Source organism: Equus caballus, chromosome 19 (genome assembly GCF_041296265.1).
Source record: "Equus caballus isolate H_3958 breed thoroughbred chromosome 19, TB-T2T, whole genome shotgun sequence".
Taxonomy (NCBI): Eukaryota; Metazoa; Chordata; class Mammalia; order Perissodactyla; family Equidae; genus Equus; species Equus caballus.
In genome coordinates this window covers 40,531,259-40,549,097 of record NC_091702.1, presented here as the reverse complement: position 1 = coordinate 40,549,097, position 17,839 = coordinate 40,531,259, and the positions used below count along the sequence as shown (strand labels likewise).

Here is a 17,839-nt window from a genome sequence, read left to right as displayed (position 1 = left end):
GAAACGTTCTTTTCACACCAAAAGTTTGGAAATAAGGGAAAAGATTATCTTCAGGGAGCTAAACTTTTAAAAAAGGAATCATCTAGGGGCTGGCCTGGTGGTGTAGTTGTTAAGTTCACGCGCTCTGCTTTGGTGGCGCGGGGATCACCAGTTCCGATCCTGGGCACTGACCTACACACTGCTCATCAAGCCATGCTGAGGCAGGCGTCCCACATATAAAGTAGAGGAAGATGGGCACAGGTGTTAGCTCAGGGCCAATCTTCCTCCGCAAAAAGGAGGATTGGCAGCAGATGTTAGCTCAGGGTTAATCTTCCTCAAAAAATAAAATAAAAAAGGCATCATTTACACTTTCAGATATTTAATGAATCCAATAGAGAAATGCATTGTCTTACAGAGAATAAATGGCTCCCAGGCCAACAGGATTTGACTCTAATTTGATTGAATGAGTTAATATGTTTAAAGGAGGCATGTCACTCAAGATGGGAGATGGTCAGAGAAGATTCCAGAGCCCATTTTAAGCACTATGCTTGTGTATGATTCCATTGGTGGGATGATCTTGACTGTGGAGATGGTGCCTTTGGGGAGAGAACAAACTCTTAATACTTACTTGTATGTTTATCGGGTTGGTGTGACAGTTACATATAACTCCCGTTCTCATTCCACCTCAGTCTCTGAGACCTGGTTGACTTGAGTCTTCCCTGTGAGACGTGGTCTGCCTCCAGTCTCTGGGGCTCAAGGCTGAGAGCCACGCGCAGGACTTGGTGAGCCCCCAGGTGATGAAAGCACCCCAGGAAGCTTCTTAGAGTCAGCCACTGCCCTGCTCTTGTTGTCCCCTCACCTGCATTTCCAGGTGCCCGTGTCTTCACACATCTCCCTCACTGAGTGCTTCCCTAGTGTCAGACCCTAAGGTAAAGCACTGAGCATAAATTCTGGAAGATCAGCCTTGATTCAGCCTTATGAACCCTTTAGGGCAAGGTCTTATCTAGACTCTGGGAACCTCCTGAATCTCTGTGGAGAAGTTTATGTGTATGCGTCTCTGTTTATTTTTCTGAGGAGAGGGTCTGTAGACTCTTAAGCGGTTCTGTCGGCTGAGGTGGTTTAAACCATTGCTTTGGGGAGAACAGTTGGACTTAAGTACAGAGACTCTGCAGGGGAGATGGCCTGGACACCTGGAAGCCAAAGTTTGCGCCCTTAGGGATGCAAAAGATCTAGATGCCCAAGGACACAGGGAGGAGAACAATCTGTGGGTAGGAGGGGGAGAAAGGAAGGGACAGTGTGTGATTCTGCAGCGCACGTAGACTGCTGTGAGTGTAATATTCTTTTGACATTTTCCCGATATTCTTTTTTTCGCTATTTGATTCCTTTTTGTGGGACAGAAGGGCAGGTGGAACGCAGGGTAGCAGGGACAGTTCCCTCAAGCATGCTCGGAGAGATGGAAGGCACTCCACAATGTGGAAAGTAAATTGCTACCGGGTGATGAGAAAAAGTGCCATGATAATTTTGGCAATTTTAAACCTCAATATCTATTAACAATCCCTGCAATGCAATTCACTTCAAGTCATGTAATTCAACTCACTTCAACAAGCAATAATTGAACACCCCTTGTCCATTTTACTCTCACCTTTCTACTGAAAGTTTGACAATGGATTATGGGTCATGAGCTACTAACCGGGGCTGTAGCGTCCACAGGACTGAGCACAGGTAGGCTTTCAGAGGAACGCTCTGGTGTAACTAGCGGAGTAGTCACCTGGCTTGGCCCGGTTGCTTCTGGTCTACCTGTGCTGTTCCGGTGTTATTATCAATAGCACCCCATTCAGATGACAATTTATAGTCACGCCTTTGTATAACATTTTCATTGCTCTAACGTTGTTCAATCGTCTCTGTTTATGTCTCTCTTTCTGTTAAACTAGTGAGCTTCTTGAGACTAGAGACATTGCTGTATTCATCTCTGTGGCTAGTACATGCCCGCTATTTGGTGGGTACAAAAAACATTTGGCAAAATAACAGAAGGAAAGAAGAACCTCAGAGCAGAAATGGCCAGCTCACATGATCTTCTGTTTGCTGCAAAGGTCTAGGCTGGAGGCCCAGTTTTGAGTCACTTATGAGCTTTGTGCCTTGGGAAACTTTATTTAATCTTTTTCAACTAAATGGGGGAGTGTGTGTAAAGTGCTTGGTGAAGCGCTTTTAAGGGCTCAGTAAATGTTAGCTACTATTATTGTTACCAAGTAGTTGTTAGTAATAACTGCTACATATAACTTTCAACTTCAGTGTTCTTAGCTGGGAAACGAAGGTGATCATTCCTCCTTACTTGATTTTGGACACTTTGGGAACTACAGAGGGCTCTCATTGCATAGCCTGGAAAGAACGCATGGCAACAGGGAGGTCTGGGCTGCGGAATGAGTGTAACTCATGCATGTTACATGGGGGTTCAATGGCAATACAAAGATTCTTTTAAATATAATATTTTAAAATGCCAGTAAGATGCCTGGGTTGGAGGGTAGAAGTTGATCTATCGCAAAGCGTAGAAACATAAAAAGGCAAGTGGGAAAAGATGGTGGGACGGACTCAGGACAGGTATGGAATTTTGGATGGGACCCTGCTCAGTGTGGGATCAACAATGCATTGCATCAGGCACAAGGAGGGAACAGGGCCTTTCCAGGCCTGGCGTCAGGAGAGCTTGAGCTTGGGACAGAAGAGTATTCACGTTAGGATAGACATTCTGCTCTGCAAATTCAGTCAGAAGCTTGTTATTTCCGAGTTAATGTGAACACTTTATCAAAGGCGTGTCAGATGTGGACAATACCTGAGGAAGCCTTTCAGCACCTTGATGTGCTGCTGATAGAAGAAGGAACCTAACAATTACTCAAGAGCGGCTTCTGTGTGGGATCACAGAAACTTTCCTGATAGTGTAATCTTCATCAGGTTGCTGGATTTCAAGTGGCATGTTCCAGCTCCCTTGTTATCCTAACAGGCAGCTCTAACAAGAGCAGGACTATTGACTTGAGGAATTCCTAGATCTCAATGCTAATCAACCAGGGGGTAGAATTTCAGGTCTATGTTCTAGACCTGAACATTCGTTTACAGGGGAAACAGTAAAATAGTAGTAGTTGTAGTAGTAGTAGTAGTAGTAACAGTAGCAGCAGCAGCAATACTACTACTAGTAGCAATACCACTAGTAGTTATTACTACTGCTAGTAGCAACAGTAGTAGCAGTAGCAATAGTAGCAACAGTAGTAGCAGTAGCAGTAGTAGTAACAGTAGCAGTAGCAATAGTAGTAACAGTAGTAGCAGTAGCAATAGTAGTAACAGTAGTAGTAGCAATAGTAGTAACAGTAGTAGCAGTAGCAATAGTAGTAACAGTAGTAGTAGTAGTAGTAACGATAGCAGCAACAGCAGCAGCAGTAGTAGTAAACACTTACAGAACACTTACACATTTTAACTCATTTAAACTTCACAGCAACCCTGTGAAGTGAGTACTATCATCACCCCCATTTTATGGATGACAAACTGAGGAATAAAGAGGTTAAATAACTTGCTCAAGGTCACACTCAGTAAGTGGCAGAGCTGGGCTTTGAACCCAAAGTGTCTTAGTGCAGAGAATGTGCTTTTAACCAGGGCTCTCTACTTCCTCTCAATTTTAGCCATTGTAACCAGATACCTGTGGTTTACAGCCATGTCCCTGTGGCTTTGTGGGAGACAGTTGTGGGACTGGGCCGTACACTTCAGGGGTAGCTTTCCCTTCTGTCCCAGGCTTTCCTTGGAAGGAAGAAGGTTGTCCAGATGATAAATTTAGTAGAGGTAAGACTCTTGTCTTGTTCGTATTTGTATCCTCCAGGGTCTCGTATCCCCTCAGGGCACACAGCAGGTGCGCAGTGAACATGAGTTGAAATAAACCAAATGGTCTCTATGCTTTTTCCCCCTTGACGTGAAATTCTTTTTGTTTCTGAACAAGAGAAGAGATGGGAATGCATAGCTCTACCCTAAACTCCCAAAGGCTGGTGGGCATTTGGTTGTTCGTCCTCTTGTGGTCAAACACTTTCACCAAATCCTGACTCCAAACTCAAGGCCTGGTTCTAGTCCCTCTTGCCCACAAGGCTGCTGGTCCCAGCCAAGGGAATCATTGGTCGCTGCTGTCATTTGGTCCTCCCGTCATGTGGCTCATCATCATGTCTGTGAAGGCTGTGGATCGAGCTCAAGATTTGGAGGCTGACACACCTGAGTTTCAATTTGGTAGCAGAACTTCCTAGCTATGTGGCTTTGGACAAGTCATTCCGTTCATCCTCTCTGAGCTCAGTCCCATCATTTAGGAAATGAGGGTAATATTATCCTATTCAGGGCGTGCTTGTGAGACTTAAACAGGGTAACGTATCACCCAGCATAGTGCTTGGCACAGGGTGGCTTGGTGCTCAAATTGTAGAAACTAAATTTCCCAGTTAGATTGCCACTTCTTGGAGGCCTGGGATCACGTCTTATACTTTGTCAGGGACCCTTCTCCACTCTCTCAACCTCTCACCCTGCTCAACTTCTGTACTCTCTGGCCCTAGTTTCATCACCAAAATCTCAAATTGTTCATTTGCTATTTGTTGTGCTTAACCAACATTCAGGGTTGTTTTGGTTCTGCCCCAGGAGATATTTGGCTACCGGACTCATGGCTGCCTGAAAACCCTCTGCCTTGCTGGATCTATCTTCTCCTTTGGGATCCTCCCCTTGGTGTTTTACTGGAGACCTGCTTGGTACGTGTGGGCAAATTGCATCCCGTGTTCCTTGCAGGAAGCAGACGTCGTGTTGCTCAGGACAACAGTAAGTGTGTACCTGGTTTTGTACCTGGTGGCCTTTTCTCCTGGACATCATGTTTAAGGGATGGCTGTGGGGAGATGTGCACAAGGCAGGTGGCAGGTGGAGGCTCCAGTCTCAGCTTCCGTCACAGCCTTGCCTTTATTGACCAAGAATTCAATAATTTGTGTATGATGGGATTTGATTAAGAAGAGCTATTTTACAGGGTATTCCTTTAAAAATTTTGAGTTTTGTGAATAATAGAGCAGGGAATATCCATGTTAATAGCTAAAAATAACAGGTAGTGTGAAGTAGTTAAGTCGGGCTTCAGACTACAGCATTCACTCTGACCCTTCCCCTGCATCCTGACATATCCATGCCTATGCCAGCCCCCCTCCGCTGGAGTGACACTGGAGGAAGACATGGGGAAAGGTGAGGGAGGAGACGGAGAGCACCCCTCTGAGGAGGATGCTGTCTTCCCCTACTCATTTGAGAGAGCCATGGTTATTGATTGGAGTGCATTGCATCCAGTTATGCTAGAGTAAAAAATGCAGCCATCTGATCCCCGAGGTCATCGCCTCTCTCTATTAATACAAAGTCCTGGCGTTAGGTGAGTTTCCATGAGTTTGCTCCAGTACACTTCCTCCTAGCGCTCATTACACTTAGGCAGTGTGCTTCGGTCCTGCGGGACTGTCAGCTCCACCAGGGAAGGGACATTTCTGACTTGTTAATGGCTGCATCCTCTGTTCCTGCATGCAGCAGGGAGCCCATAAATGTATGGCGGCTGACAGGCTGAAGTGGATGTTCCTATTGATGAGAGTCAAAGTGCAGTCTCACAGAGGACTCTTTTCTGGCTGACTTTTACTGAGTGTTTCTGGCAATGCATCAACCCACATGACCCAGAATGACAACCAAATTCTTGATAAATCAGCCACTTTTGGGCTGTTAGCTTCTTTTTATATAGAGCAATCTCTCTTGATAAGCATTCTATTCAATACAGCCAGAAGGGCACATAGCAACAAGTCCTATAACTGGCCAAAATAAAAAAAAATCCAGGGGCCTGCCTGGTGGGGCAGTGGTTAAATTTGGCACTCTCTGCTTTGGCGGCCTTGGTCCATGGGTTTGGATCCTGGACGCAGACTTACACAACTCGTCAGCCATGCTGTGGCAGTGACACACATACAAGTGGAGGAGGATTGGCACAAATGTTAGCTCAGGGCTAATCTTCCTCAACAACAACAAGAAAATCCACATTTCAATCTAACAGAATTGGAGCTGGACCTCAGTGAAATTGGGAATTGGGTGAAGATTGTCTTTGTTGACTTGCTCCACTGGGGTCAGCCCCACCCTTTGTTTCTGGATCCTGATTGCTTCAAGAACCATCTGTTTTATGCTCCAGCTTAGCTGACATGATAGCTGAGGCACCTCCCCCCAAGTTCAACTATAATTTAATTCAAGATTCTTGGAGAAGAAACTTTAAGACTTTAAGAAGGCAAGATTATTGTGGAGTCAGAGCAGGTCACATCGGTGATGTTGGGCTGGGAGCCCCACTCCACTGCCGCCTCACTCCATGAAGTCTCACAGAATATCCGTGAGAGGAATGACTGGTGCTCACCAAGGAGCACTTCCTCATTTGATGGATGAGGAAATGGGGCCTGGAGAGGAGGCATAGTGGCCTGACCAAGACTAAGTCCCATGTCTCCTAGCTCCTAGGGCACAGCTGTTTTCATGGATTGTACTTAGACCAATGGTTCCTGAATTTCAGCCAGTATCAGAATCATCTGGAGGGCTAATTAATGCAGATTGCTGGGTCCTACCCCCAGAGTTTCTAGTTCATTAGATTTGGATTGGGGCCCAAGAATTTGAATTTTTAACAAGTTCTCAGATGATCCTAAGGCTTCTGGTAAGGGACCATATTTTATAAAACACTGCTGTCGATAGTCATCAATCCCATTTATGAGCTCACGTGGTCCTTGGGAGAGGAATAGAGGCCTGGGCATTTGCTTTATGGTTCAGCCAATAAACGTTTATATAGTCTCAAGGGAAATGACCCAGATTTAGCAAAGTGTTTGAAGTGGTCCTCTCACATACAACCTGAGTGTCTTGCTGGAGCAGGGGTAAAGAGAGGTTGTTTTCTGGGGCTCAGAGTGGGAACATAAGAACTTATGGAAGACCACATCTTTGGGATCCTTTCATAGATCAACCCCCTCCACGGGAACTTGAGGATCTATGAGATCACTATTTTCCGGCTTAAAAGTGGGATTTAGGAAAGTACTTAACTCCATGCTGCAGGTGCTTCCATTTCCTCCAAATAGTCCTTGGGGAGTATGCTTTTGCTGCAGCAGAAACGTCAGAAAGAGAAAGGCTTTCTGCCTTTCAGAGTGCATCGCCAGACTCCTCAGATCTGAGGACATCTGGCTGGCTGAGCTGTGCTCTCTGAGGTTGCTGGCAGAGTCAAGGCACAGATAGAGCTAAGAGGCAATGAGCAAGAAAATGGCAAAGGAAGGGAGGAAAATGAAAGTAATGGAAAAGAAAGTAGATAAAGGGAAATGAAAAGGAAGACAAGAGAAAGAAAGATCAAATAAGTATGAATGAAGTCAAAAAGTATCAACCAACAAGGAGATGGTGCATTTTGGGATTCGGAGTCAAAAGTTTTGACCTCTAGTCCTAGCACCTTAGGTGTGTTGCACTTTAGGTTTGTTACCTAATCTTTCAGGACCTCGATTTCTCCGCTTGTAAAATGGGCCTAGTAAAAGTATTTGTTCTTTCTTGGGCTGGTGTGAGGATGAAGTGAGATTATGTACGTAAAAGCCATTCGCAAACTGTAAAATGCGTTATCAAAGACCATTTTGATAGTGTATGTGTGTGGTATTGCTCAGGCAACTCCACTAGCTTGCTATACGGAAGGACTCACTGTAGACCAGATGCACTGTACGTGAGCGCCCCACTCATCTGCATGCTTATCATCCTCTCCTTATCGGCCAGGAGGACGGGCATTCCCTTTCAGGACAGGTGACACGGGGAAGGCATCCTGTGGCCGGGAAACTCCAACACTCATCCATACTCAAGTCACCCCTCCTAAATGCCCATGGTCAGCTTTGCAACTGGACATATACTGGAAACATTCAAAAAGCCGTTGGTGCCGCAGGGAGCTGCTTTCCATCATCTGACCTCTTTGAAAGTCTGTTAAGCCCCTTTCCCATTTCACTGCCCTTCACGACTAATCAGAGCTGTCGAAACCAGCTTAAATGTTGCCTTTTTCATCTTGATTTCAACTTTAATTTTTAATTACCTGCTCTTGTGTGTCATTTTATATGGATTTGCTATGCCAGAGTCTCTCCAAATAAATGAGGTTCTAAATTAGTCGTTATGTAATTAGACAAGAGCTCAATTATTTCAAACACTCTTACTATCCGAGCCTTAGAGAAAAATAAGCTTTGGGCACCAATAGTTTAAAAGTCTGCTGCTAGGTTATTTGCATTAAAATGACATCTTTAAAAAGATTTTATTGGAATTATATTATAATAGCTGGACTGTGAAGACTTTCCATTACAGAGGACGGGATGACTCCCACTTGAAATGTGTTGTCTATCTGTTTCTCATGTTATTAAAAAATCAGTACTTGGTATTTATCATCAATCCCACACTGGTAAAATTCCAGATCATTATCACAGATACTGATTAGGTCGTCACTTCTTAACATTTTTAAAAAAAGGCGACGACGTACTGACTGCAAGTGTTTAGCACTTAGTTTATTTTCAGTTCTTCTCTTATTAAGCGTCTCGAAGAGTGAGATCTTTCCAAAAGATAAGAGTAATTACACTCTTATTTTATAATTTTAAAAGTGGCATTTTATTCATTATTCATCTACTTCCAAATTGGAAGCAATATCTGTATGGAAGCCACATTTCTATGCAAATGACACGATTTACATTCATTGGCATTTTGAATTCAGATGCTCCCGATGATTTCCCTCGTTTTCATCTTTATTATAGTTACAAATGCAGTTTTTCCTTCACTGTCATTGTATGTCACATGTTGTCAAAGACCCACAATGTGCAGAGGAGAACTTTGTGATGAGTGGCTTTCAGGCCTGACTCAGGGCATTTCGTGTCAATGTTTTAAAGGGGAGCAGCTTTCCTTCAGTCTCACCTAAAGATGTCAGCGTTAGGGGCTTTAGTTTGAAAACTTAGAAATTCCACAAATCAGCCCAGCAAATGGCACCTCAAGTCCACGAGCTCGCCAGGGTACTCATCAGCCACCACTATTTGTGCTCATGTTTCCTGGATCCCTTACTCATCTTCTTCCTCCTCCTCCCCAACCTGGTCTCTCCACACCCAGGCTCCCCACATCAACACGATTTTCTAAGGGACTCAGACACTTTGTTTTGTCTATGCTTTTACTCATAAAATTTCTTCTGATATTCCCTATCCTCTCCATTCATTCATTCATTTATTTATTCATTCAATAAATATTTACAGAGCACCAATCATGTACCAGACGTTGTTATAGGCACTGGGAATACAGCTATGAACAAACAGAAATTCCTGTTCTTACAAAGTGACGTTCTGGTGAGGAGTCACCTGATACACACACACACACACGCATGCACACACATGCGCAGACTCGCCCACTTCTCTAGAGAGTAAATACAGAAAGCAGCTGTCCTCCCTCTGCTTATTAAAGCCGGCCCGGTGGTGCAGCAAAGTTCGCACGTTCTGCTTCAGCGGCCTGGGGTTCGCCGGTTCGGATCCTGGGTGTGCACATGGCACTGGTTGGCAAGCCATGCTGTGGCAGGCATCCCACGTATAAAGTAGGGGAAGATGGGCACGGATGTGAGCTCAGGGCCAATCTTCCTCAGCAAAAAGAGGAGGATTGGCAGCAGATGTTAGCTCAGGGCTAATCTTCCTCAAAAATAAATAAAGAAAAAACACCCCTACTTACTCCTCAGCCGTATACCACTTCTCTATCAAGTCATTTTTTTTCTTTCTTTTTCTCCCTAAATCCCCCCAGTACACAGTTGTATATTTTAGTTGTGCGTCCTTCTAGTTGTGGCGTGTGGGACGTCGCCTCAACATGGCCTGATGAGCGGTGCCATGTCCGCGCCCAGGATCCAAACCAGCGAAACCCTGGGCTGCCAAAGCGGAGCGTATCAACTTAACCACTCGGCCATGGGGTGGCCCCTCAGTCTTTGTTGATCCGTTCTCTGGCCCATTTCTGGAGGGAATTAATCACCTTTCCTTCATTCCCTTTTAGCTCTGTATTTTCATCTCTGACTGCTATAATGCTTTTTGCAGTCTGCTTTGTATTAAAATGCTTTTCCCTGTACGTTTTACAGAACAGCATTTTATTGATTATTTCATTTAATTCTCATAACAACCCTGCAAAACGGGCATTATCATCTCTATTGTACAGATGAAGATACAGAGGGAAAAAGTAACTTTGCAACCTAGTAAGTGTCAGCCAGGATTTCCCTCCCTCCCTTTCTCCTTCTTTCTCTCCCTTCTTCCTTCATAAATTCGATGAGCACAGGTTGTGTGCCAGCCACAGCGGTAGCTCGTGGGCAGGGGGCAGGGAGTATAACAATTACTAAAACCAGGGTTCTTGACCTAATGGAGTTCATTATAACATTACATAAGCAAATATAAAAATCCACTGTTGTAAGTGCTACTTAGGAAAAGTTCATGGTTGTGGTCGGATTATAGAATAGGGATTTGATCAAGTCAAGAAAGCCAGGAAAGTCTTTACTGAGCTCCAAAGGATGATGAAAGTTAAAAGGTGATGGTGGCTGGTGGGGAGGGGTGCATGGGGAACGGTCCAGGTAAAGAGGATAGTGTGGACAAAGGACTTGAACCTGCCTTCTGGCTCTCTAAATCCAGAGTCTTTTCCCGCCATGCTACATTCCTTTTTATAGCTTTTTCTTTTATTAGATTATAAGCTTTTTGAAGAATTGACTGTGGCTTACTTTTCATTCCCTAATTCCCGTAGCACTTGGCCACAGCAGCTGCTCAATATGGATTTAATTCAATTAAATAAATTGAGTTGAATCTGTAATAAATGGTCTCCTGGTCCCTATCAACACTTTATGACAAAGACACTACAGTGAAAGGTCAAGTCTGAGAAAGTAAGAGAAGATAGTATTATGTTTCTTTTAGGTACACATTCCCTCTTCTGAATCTCATTCCCCCACTCCCATTTCAGTCTGGTTTTTCCTTAGACATCCAGCCAGAAATCTGTTTATATGATGATTGACAGTTTGAAACGTATTTGCATTTATCTTATTCTATGTTTACTGATAGAGATTATTTTTTTCCCCGTTTTACAGATGGAGGCACAGAGAAGTTAAAAGAGATGCTCAGGGTCCATAGCTGTAAGCAGTGAGAGCAGAACTTCTACTGAGAGTTGATCTCGAGTTGGAACTAGAGATCTTTCTTAACATGGCCTGTCAGTGACCAGACTCTACACAGGCAGGATTGTGAAGTGGTTTAAGAGCACAGAGTCTGGAGCCTGACTGCCTGGGTTTGATTCCCAGTGTTGCTCTTGACCTATCTTGGGAACTGTATTAGCTCAGCCTGCCATCACAGAACACCACAGACTGGGCGCCTTAAACAACAGACGCTTATTTTCTCACGGTTGTGGAAGCTGAAAGTCCAAGACCAAGGTGCTGGCAGGGTTGGTTTCTGGCGAGACCTGTCTTCCTGGCTCCCAGACGGCCAGCTGCCTTCTCTACGTTCTCACATGGGGTACAGAGAGAGCGCTGGTGTCTCTTCCACTTATACGGGCATCAGCCCTGGTGGATTAGGACCTCATCCTTATGACCTCACTTAACCTTAATCACCTCCTTAAAGGCCCCGTCTCCAAATGCAAGCACACTGGGCACTAGGGCTTCAACATACGAATTTGGGGGGAATTCAGCCCATAACAGGCAAGTTACTTACCCCTCTCTGCCTCCATTTCCTCTTCCATTCAGTGGAGCTAACAATAGTGCCTCCCTCACTGTTGTGAGGACTAAATGAGGTGGTATGTGTAACGTGGTGAGAGGAAAACCGTGCCTGGCACAGAGGCATTCCATGGGCATTGGTCACTACTCATGTTTTTCAACTAATTTTAACTTTTTATTCCTTGCTTCTTACTATGTACTGCATCTCCAGATATGTTAGACAATGAGCCGGCTGATTCACTGCTCCCTCTCACCTCAGAAAAACATTATAAAAACAAACAAACAAAAAACCCCAATCTCTCCAAAAACATATGCAGAGTTGTTCAGGATTTCTTTTTTTTTCATGCAAACATGGGTACAGCCTTTCCTTTGCCATATAACTTCTCTGCTTTGGCCACCCTCCTTCCCTCTTTTTTTATTTTGGTCGCTGTGTCCCAGGAGTGCTGAGAGAATAATTAGTGTGAGACTTCTCCAATGCTTAGAACTTCCTCTATATTTTATAACTAAATCTCACATTCTAGCAAATGTCCACTTTTTCCAGCGAAGCAACTTTGGGAATATGAGGTCAAGCTGTCAAGAGTATCAGTGGGTCCAAGAAGGGGAAAGAGAAAGAATAAATGGTACTTAAATATAGAAAGAACAGTATTTTGCCCAAGTTGTGGGTCTGTAAAGGTAGTGCGGTGTTCTAGAAGGAGTCTGAGAAAAGTAAGTCGTTACTTTATCCATAATCCTCTAAGTACTTCACCTCAGCTTGAGTTCAACTTTTTAGCATTGCAATGGATCCATCTCCAAGTGAAAAGTACTGATTTCCTAATATCTCTTTGGAACTGTGCAATGGGTTACTTTTTTCTTTTTAAAGCAAGCTCAGAAGTACGTTTTTGTAGAGTGAACGCCTACACAAGAGGATAAGTCACAGCATTGGCCTGAACTTAAAGTGACTGTTAACGCGGCTTTTAAATTCCACGAGATGAGGCGCTTACAGCGAGAGGTTAGAAGAAGATGAGCGAGGTCACTCACTTCATTCAGTTATAAGAGTTACTCTGGTATTTGCAGGCTCAGAAAGTGCAAGGCCACAGGAAATAAAAACTGCCGGGATTTCCTCCTCTATCTTTCTGTCCAGGTCAAACATAGGTCCCCGGTGTACATTCAATTCCTTGAAATGCAGTCTTGAACTATTTCAAATCTGACCCTTTTAGAGTTCAAGGGCTGCTCTGGTTAATTCTCTTGATAAAGAGGCGGTAAAGTGTACTCCATGAGACTCGAGGTGTTAACAGTCTAGATTTGCTGGGCAAACAGATTGGATGATTTGCATTACAAAGCAATTATTTAAAGTGGAAGCTCCTCTGGTGCATTTAAGTATTTTACAGATCATTAACAGCTTGAGAGAGCTGGGAAACAGACTGAAGTGGAAATAGCCATTTCCGGGTAAAGAGGCGTCTTTTCCAGAAAGGAAAAATAAATAGAGAGACTGTCAGAGATTCTCGTTTCCTTAAAGGGAAAATAAGTTCACGTTTACAGAAAGATCTCAAGAAGAACATTCAGTGGAAAATGAGGCACAGAGCTATATCCAACTACCCCTTGTGTACCCTGCTATGGGCCAGACCTCAGACCAGGTGCATTATGGATTATTGTGTTTAATCCTTCAAACATCCATGAAATGTGGTATTATCATCCCCACTCACCACATAAAGAAAATCAGGCTCAGAGAGTTGCCGTGATTTTCAAGACAGTTTGGAACTGAGATATGAGCTCAGAAGGAGCCTGTGCTCTTTCCATATTGGACAGCACTAACCCAAAACTTAGAGAAGTTAATGATGTTACCCTGTGTGCCCATTTCACATAGAAACACTTTCCCTCCATTTCCTTGTCTTTTTTTCCCCTGAAAAAGTCAGGCAAATTTTTTAAAAAATATGGATGATTTCATAGAGTCATTAATAGAGTAGTAAACGAGAGAAAAGTCAATATTATTGCCTTGTCTAAGAAAAATGGTTGTCTCACTGTGGTACCTTTTGTAGCCAATAGAATTCTACTTTGCATTATACGGAATTATAATTAATATTGGGGGCAACAGGGATGACAAGAAATGAGATTAAAGGCAAATATATCCAAGCACCTTTGATTCGGTTATGCCTCAGGCTGTAATAAGATGGAGGCATATAGGTGAATTTCAGTCTTTCCCGCTCAGCTAGACTAAAGCATGCAGTTGGTGCAATGAACTAACACTGGCCTTCGAGAGCTGGGGAGTTCCAATGGTCCACTTTGCCTTTCCCTTTTAGATGTTACAGTCTAGAGTTCTGTTTGCTGTCACACAGGGCGGAAGGGTGATGGCTTGATTTCGGGAATCAGATTCTCTGCTACCATGAGAGCAGACAGTGTGAGAAACCAGATGCTATTTGTTACGTGGTACTGAATTCAAGGTGATTTTCACACATGAACCACAAACACCACGGGACAACTTGTTGAAACAAAGAGGAAGGAGATAAGATTTGGAGTGAGAAGACCTGGCCTCAGGTCTCAGTTCTCCCTTGCTACCCACACCAGACTGGCTTGAGCAATTTACAGCCTTGCTGATGGAGAGTTTTCTCATCTGCAAAATGGAGATGATAATACCGACTTTGGAGAATTGTGAGCCTAAAATAAGATAACTGACAAAAAGTTTTTGTAAACTGCTAAGTAATTATATGAAAATTAGTGGTTAATGCTATTTTAATGCACTTAAGAGGACCCAGAGTAGCTGTCTTCCTAATTGTCCTCACTTGGTGGCCAGAGGTCTCTGGTCTTGATGGCACTTTTATAACTTGTTTTCCTATTTACCTACAAATTATGTGTTTTCTTACCAAATTTTTCATTAAGACTTTGTTCTTTGGCAGTCCCAGTTCAGGCTGAATCTAAAAGTGGCAGATCAATCAAATTGTATTTTTAAACAAAATGGAGAGTAGAGCAGGGTAGGAGGTGGTCTGGAAGGGGCCAAATCTCCTCTCTCATAGTTACCAACTGTCCTCAGTTTCCTCACCTGTAGAATGGGGAGAATAATGATCAGTTACTACCTCATAGGATTTTTGACCATTAAAAGAAATAATACACAATATGGCACTATGTGCCCAGAACATAATAAGTGCTAAATAAATATTAACTATTTTTATTATTAGAATGCAAAGTTCTTCTGATAACAAAGCCCCCTTTGACGTGGTCAAAGCAAATCTAGTAATGCTGAGCTATGTCAAGGTGTATGCCATGGGGCGGGTTGCCTGCTCCACAATACGTAGAACAGGTCTACCAGTTCAGTGGCTCTGTCTTTGGAAAGTTAGCCATCTTTGATTATTTGGAGGCTCTGAAGGTAACTCCATGCAAATCTAATTTGACCTGATTTAGCCATCTTTCTTTTTTTATGAGATAATGAACAACTTTACTGGCTTTTAAAATGCATTAACTTTCGAATTTCTACTAAGGTCTTTTCCCCCTCCCCCTTTCTCCCCTCGTCTTCTCTCTCCCTCTCCTTCCCTCTTCTCTCCTTTCCTTTCCTTCTCTTCTCTCTCGTTCCCTGCCCTCCCCACTTCCTTAGCTTTGCTTTCCCTCCTCCTCTCCCTCCTCCCACTTTTCTGTCTCTCTTACTCTGTCTTTCTCAGAATCTGTGCTAGGCCTGCATAGAGCACAGACATGCATCCAACGCAGTCCCTACCCACACAGTCCAAGAGGAGCGATAAGGTGGACAGGCAAAGGGCAACACACTGAGATAGACTGTGGTAAGAATCCCAAGTACCCTGATGGTTTAGAGGAAAGATCACCCAGAGAAATTAGAGAAGTTCCCATGATGTGAACTTTGAGCCAGACCCTGAAGGATGATTAGGATCTAGCCGTGTGAGGACTTAAAGAGAGCAGAGAAGGGTGTATGTTCCAGGCTAAGGAAGCAGCAGGAGCAAAGGCATGGAGGTGGGCTTCTCTTCAGGAGAATGGATGTAAGAGATTTAGCTACAACAAGTACTATATAATCTCCTCTCTGCCTTTTGCAGTGTCAGCTTGGACACTCTTCATGGCAAAAGTGGGTGTGGTGGAGATAATTCTCAGCTCTGACCTACATTCCCCAGGCATCAGGTTATTTCCCAGGCTTGATTTCCTTTGCCATCCTTCCTAGCTCCCGAGGTTTACCAGGCACCCAAGTAGATTTTATGTGTAGCATTTACCCATTCAGATAATAACCACTCTTGCTATCACATCAGTCTCTAAGGGACCACTGTGGCACCTGTTACTCAATCCAGTGCTGCTCCCTCTAGTTTTATTCTGTGACAAGCTTTATCAGGGAAGTGCAAAGGGGAGCAGCTTCAATTAGGGTCATGCAAGAAGGTACCTTTTTCAAGCCTACCTGTGCCAACATCCTGACAATTACCTGTGGGTACGTTCAGTCCATGTATTCAGTCTTTTTTCCATCCCTTTATCAGATCTCATTGAGCAGGTCACAGCTCTCCGCATGGATAAGATATAGGGGACAGTAAGACATGGTCCCTACCTTCAGAGAGTCTAGAAGAACTAAGAGAATACAAAGCAGAACGTGATTAGGAGCACAAGAGAGGGGCAGTGAGAATCTTTTGGAGTTGATATAGGGAAATTTCCCCCACCCCCCGCCCCGGCAAGAGTGTGTTAAAAGGGCTGTTCTGGAAGAGGTGGAATTGAAGTGAAGCCTGGAAACACGTGGATGTTTCGTGATCTGGTTTCCCAGCCTGAGAGACCTATAGAAACTCTTTGGAATGCTTGCTTATTTTCTTGTTCGTTTTTTCTGTGAAATTTTGCATCTGCCTGTAGCCCCACGGTTGGAGGGTAATAGGGGAAACTAATTCTTACCTGAGAATGAGCCTCCCAACTCTTGAACTTTGTTGCATGTGCTGTGCCTGATATTTATATCCAGATTCCTCGATAAGAGATGGCACGATGTTTCCCCTCAAGACTCTATGTCCACCAGCTTTCAAAGGCATATAATTCCATCTAGAATGTTTATTCACTCCATAAACTTACAGAATTATGTTGAAATAATGTTTTTCAGGTCGAATTTTAGCCTGATGACTTCTTTTAACTTCACGGGGGTTTTGGTGTCTATTTCCTCAGGATGAATTCCAAACTTACTCTTGGAAAAAGGTGATGTGGATCTACCTGTCGGCACTCAACAGTGCAGTTGGTCTCACTCCTGACCACCCTCTCATCACAGATGAGGAGTATATCATAAATAGAGCCATAACAAAGCCAGATCTAAAGGTAAGTAAATTTATGGCTATGGCTGATGCTAGAGAAATTCAATCTTTTTCCCCCAACATGTAAGGTTAAATTCAAATCCTCCACTGTGCCAATCTCAACTGACAGCATAGAACATTATAAAGGACATGGACTTTGGAGCCAGACAGTTCAAATCTCAGCTTCATCCTTCTAAACTGTGCAATCCTGGATTAAATACTAAATTCTGCCGAGCCTCAATTTTCTTACATATAAAATGATAATGATGCCTACTTCTCATATTAATTGATGAAATTCTATAAATTAAGGAATACAAAGATCAATACGGTGGCAGGTACATAGTAGACGCTTGGTGCATATTAGCTCTTAGCAGCATCATGCCCTGTATTGCACTGTACGTAACAGGGTTTCTCCTTCAGTAAAGGTGATTACCCAGGGCTATCCCAGGGAGTTTGCTGATGTCTGCAAAATGAACTTGTTTTGAATTCTGCCATTCAAATGTATTTGGTATTAGGTCTTCATCCTATTAAATTAGTACTATTTTGATTATGACTAGTTAACATTCATATTTATAAGAGAGTATTTTCTCAAATTTATATATGTGTAGACAGCTGTTTAAATTAGTTTTATGAGCTCAAGGTCAGTTTTTTAAAATAATAAAAGTCAACTGTTGAGCAGTTTCTCTACTGTCAATTGTTATCATTTAGTTGTCTTAGTTGCCAAAATAAACACAAACAAAGGAGGTCAGACACCTCCACCTAGCAGACTGCTTCATCTGTGGCCACTCACCTGGAGAAGTAGGAGGCCCAAAGTCAGCCTTGTGGACACGGCCTCAGAGTGGTATTGACCTCCAGTATCTTTAATTGCATCAAACAAGCAAGTGGAAGAAATGTTGAAATTGACAAG

The 17,839-nt window shown here is 43.4% G+C and overlaps 1 protein-coding gene across 8 annotated transcripts in view; it reads left to right on the top strand.

The window, feature by feature from the left end:
* The window catches only part of ATP13A4 (ATPase 13A4), a 127,670-nt gene that overhangs the window by 36,268 nt on the left and 73,563 nt on the right, over positions 1 to 17,839 (top strand). For 5 of the 8 annotated variants that reach the window (XM_014732819.3, XM_005601890.4, XM_023623508.2 and 2 more), the window contains 2 exons: positions 4,627 to 4,800; positions 16,811 to 16,957. In XM_014732819.3, the coding sequence (XP_014588305.2) occupies positions 4,627 to 4,800; positions 16,811 to 16,957 (321 nt within the window). The remainder of the gene's footprint in view (positions 1 to 4,626; positions 4,801 to 16,810; positions 16,958 to 17,839) is intronic. The other 3 variants (XM_070242703.1, XM_023623507.2, XM_070242704.1) reach the window with 2 other exon arrangements.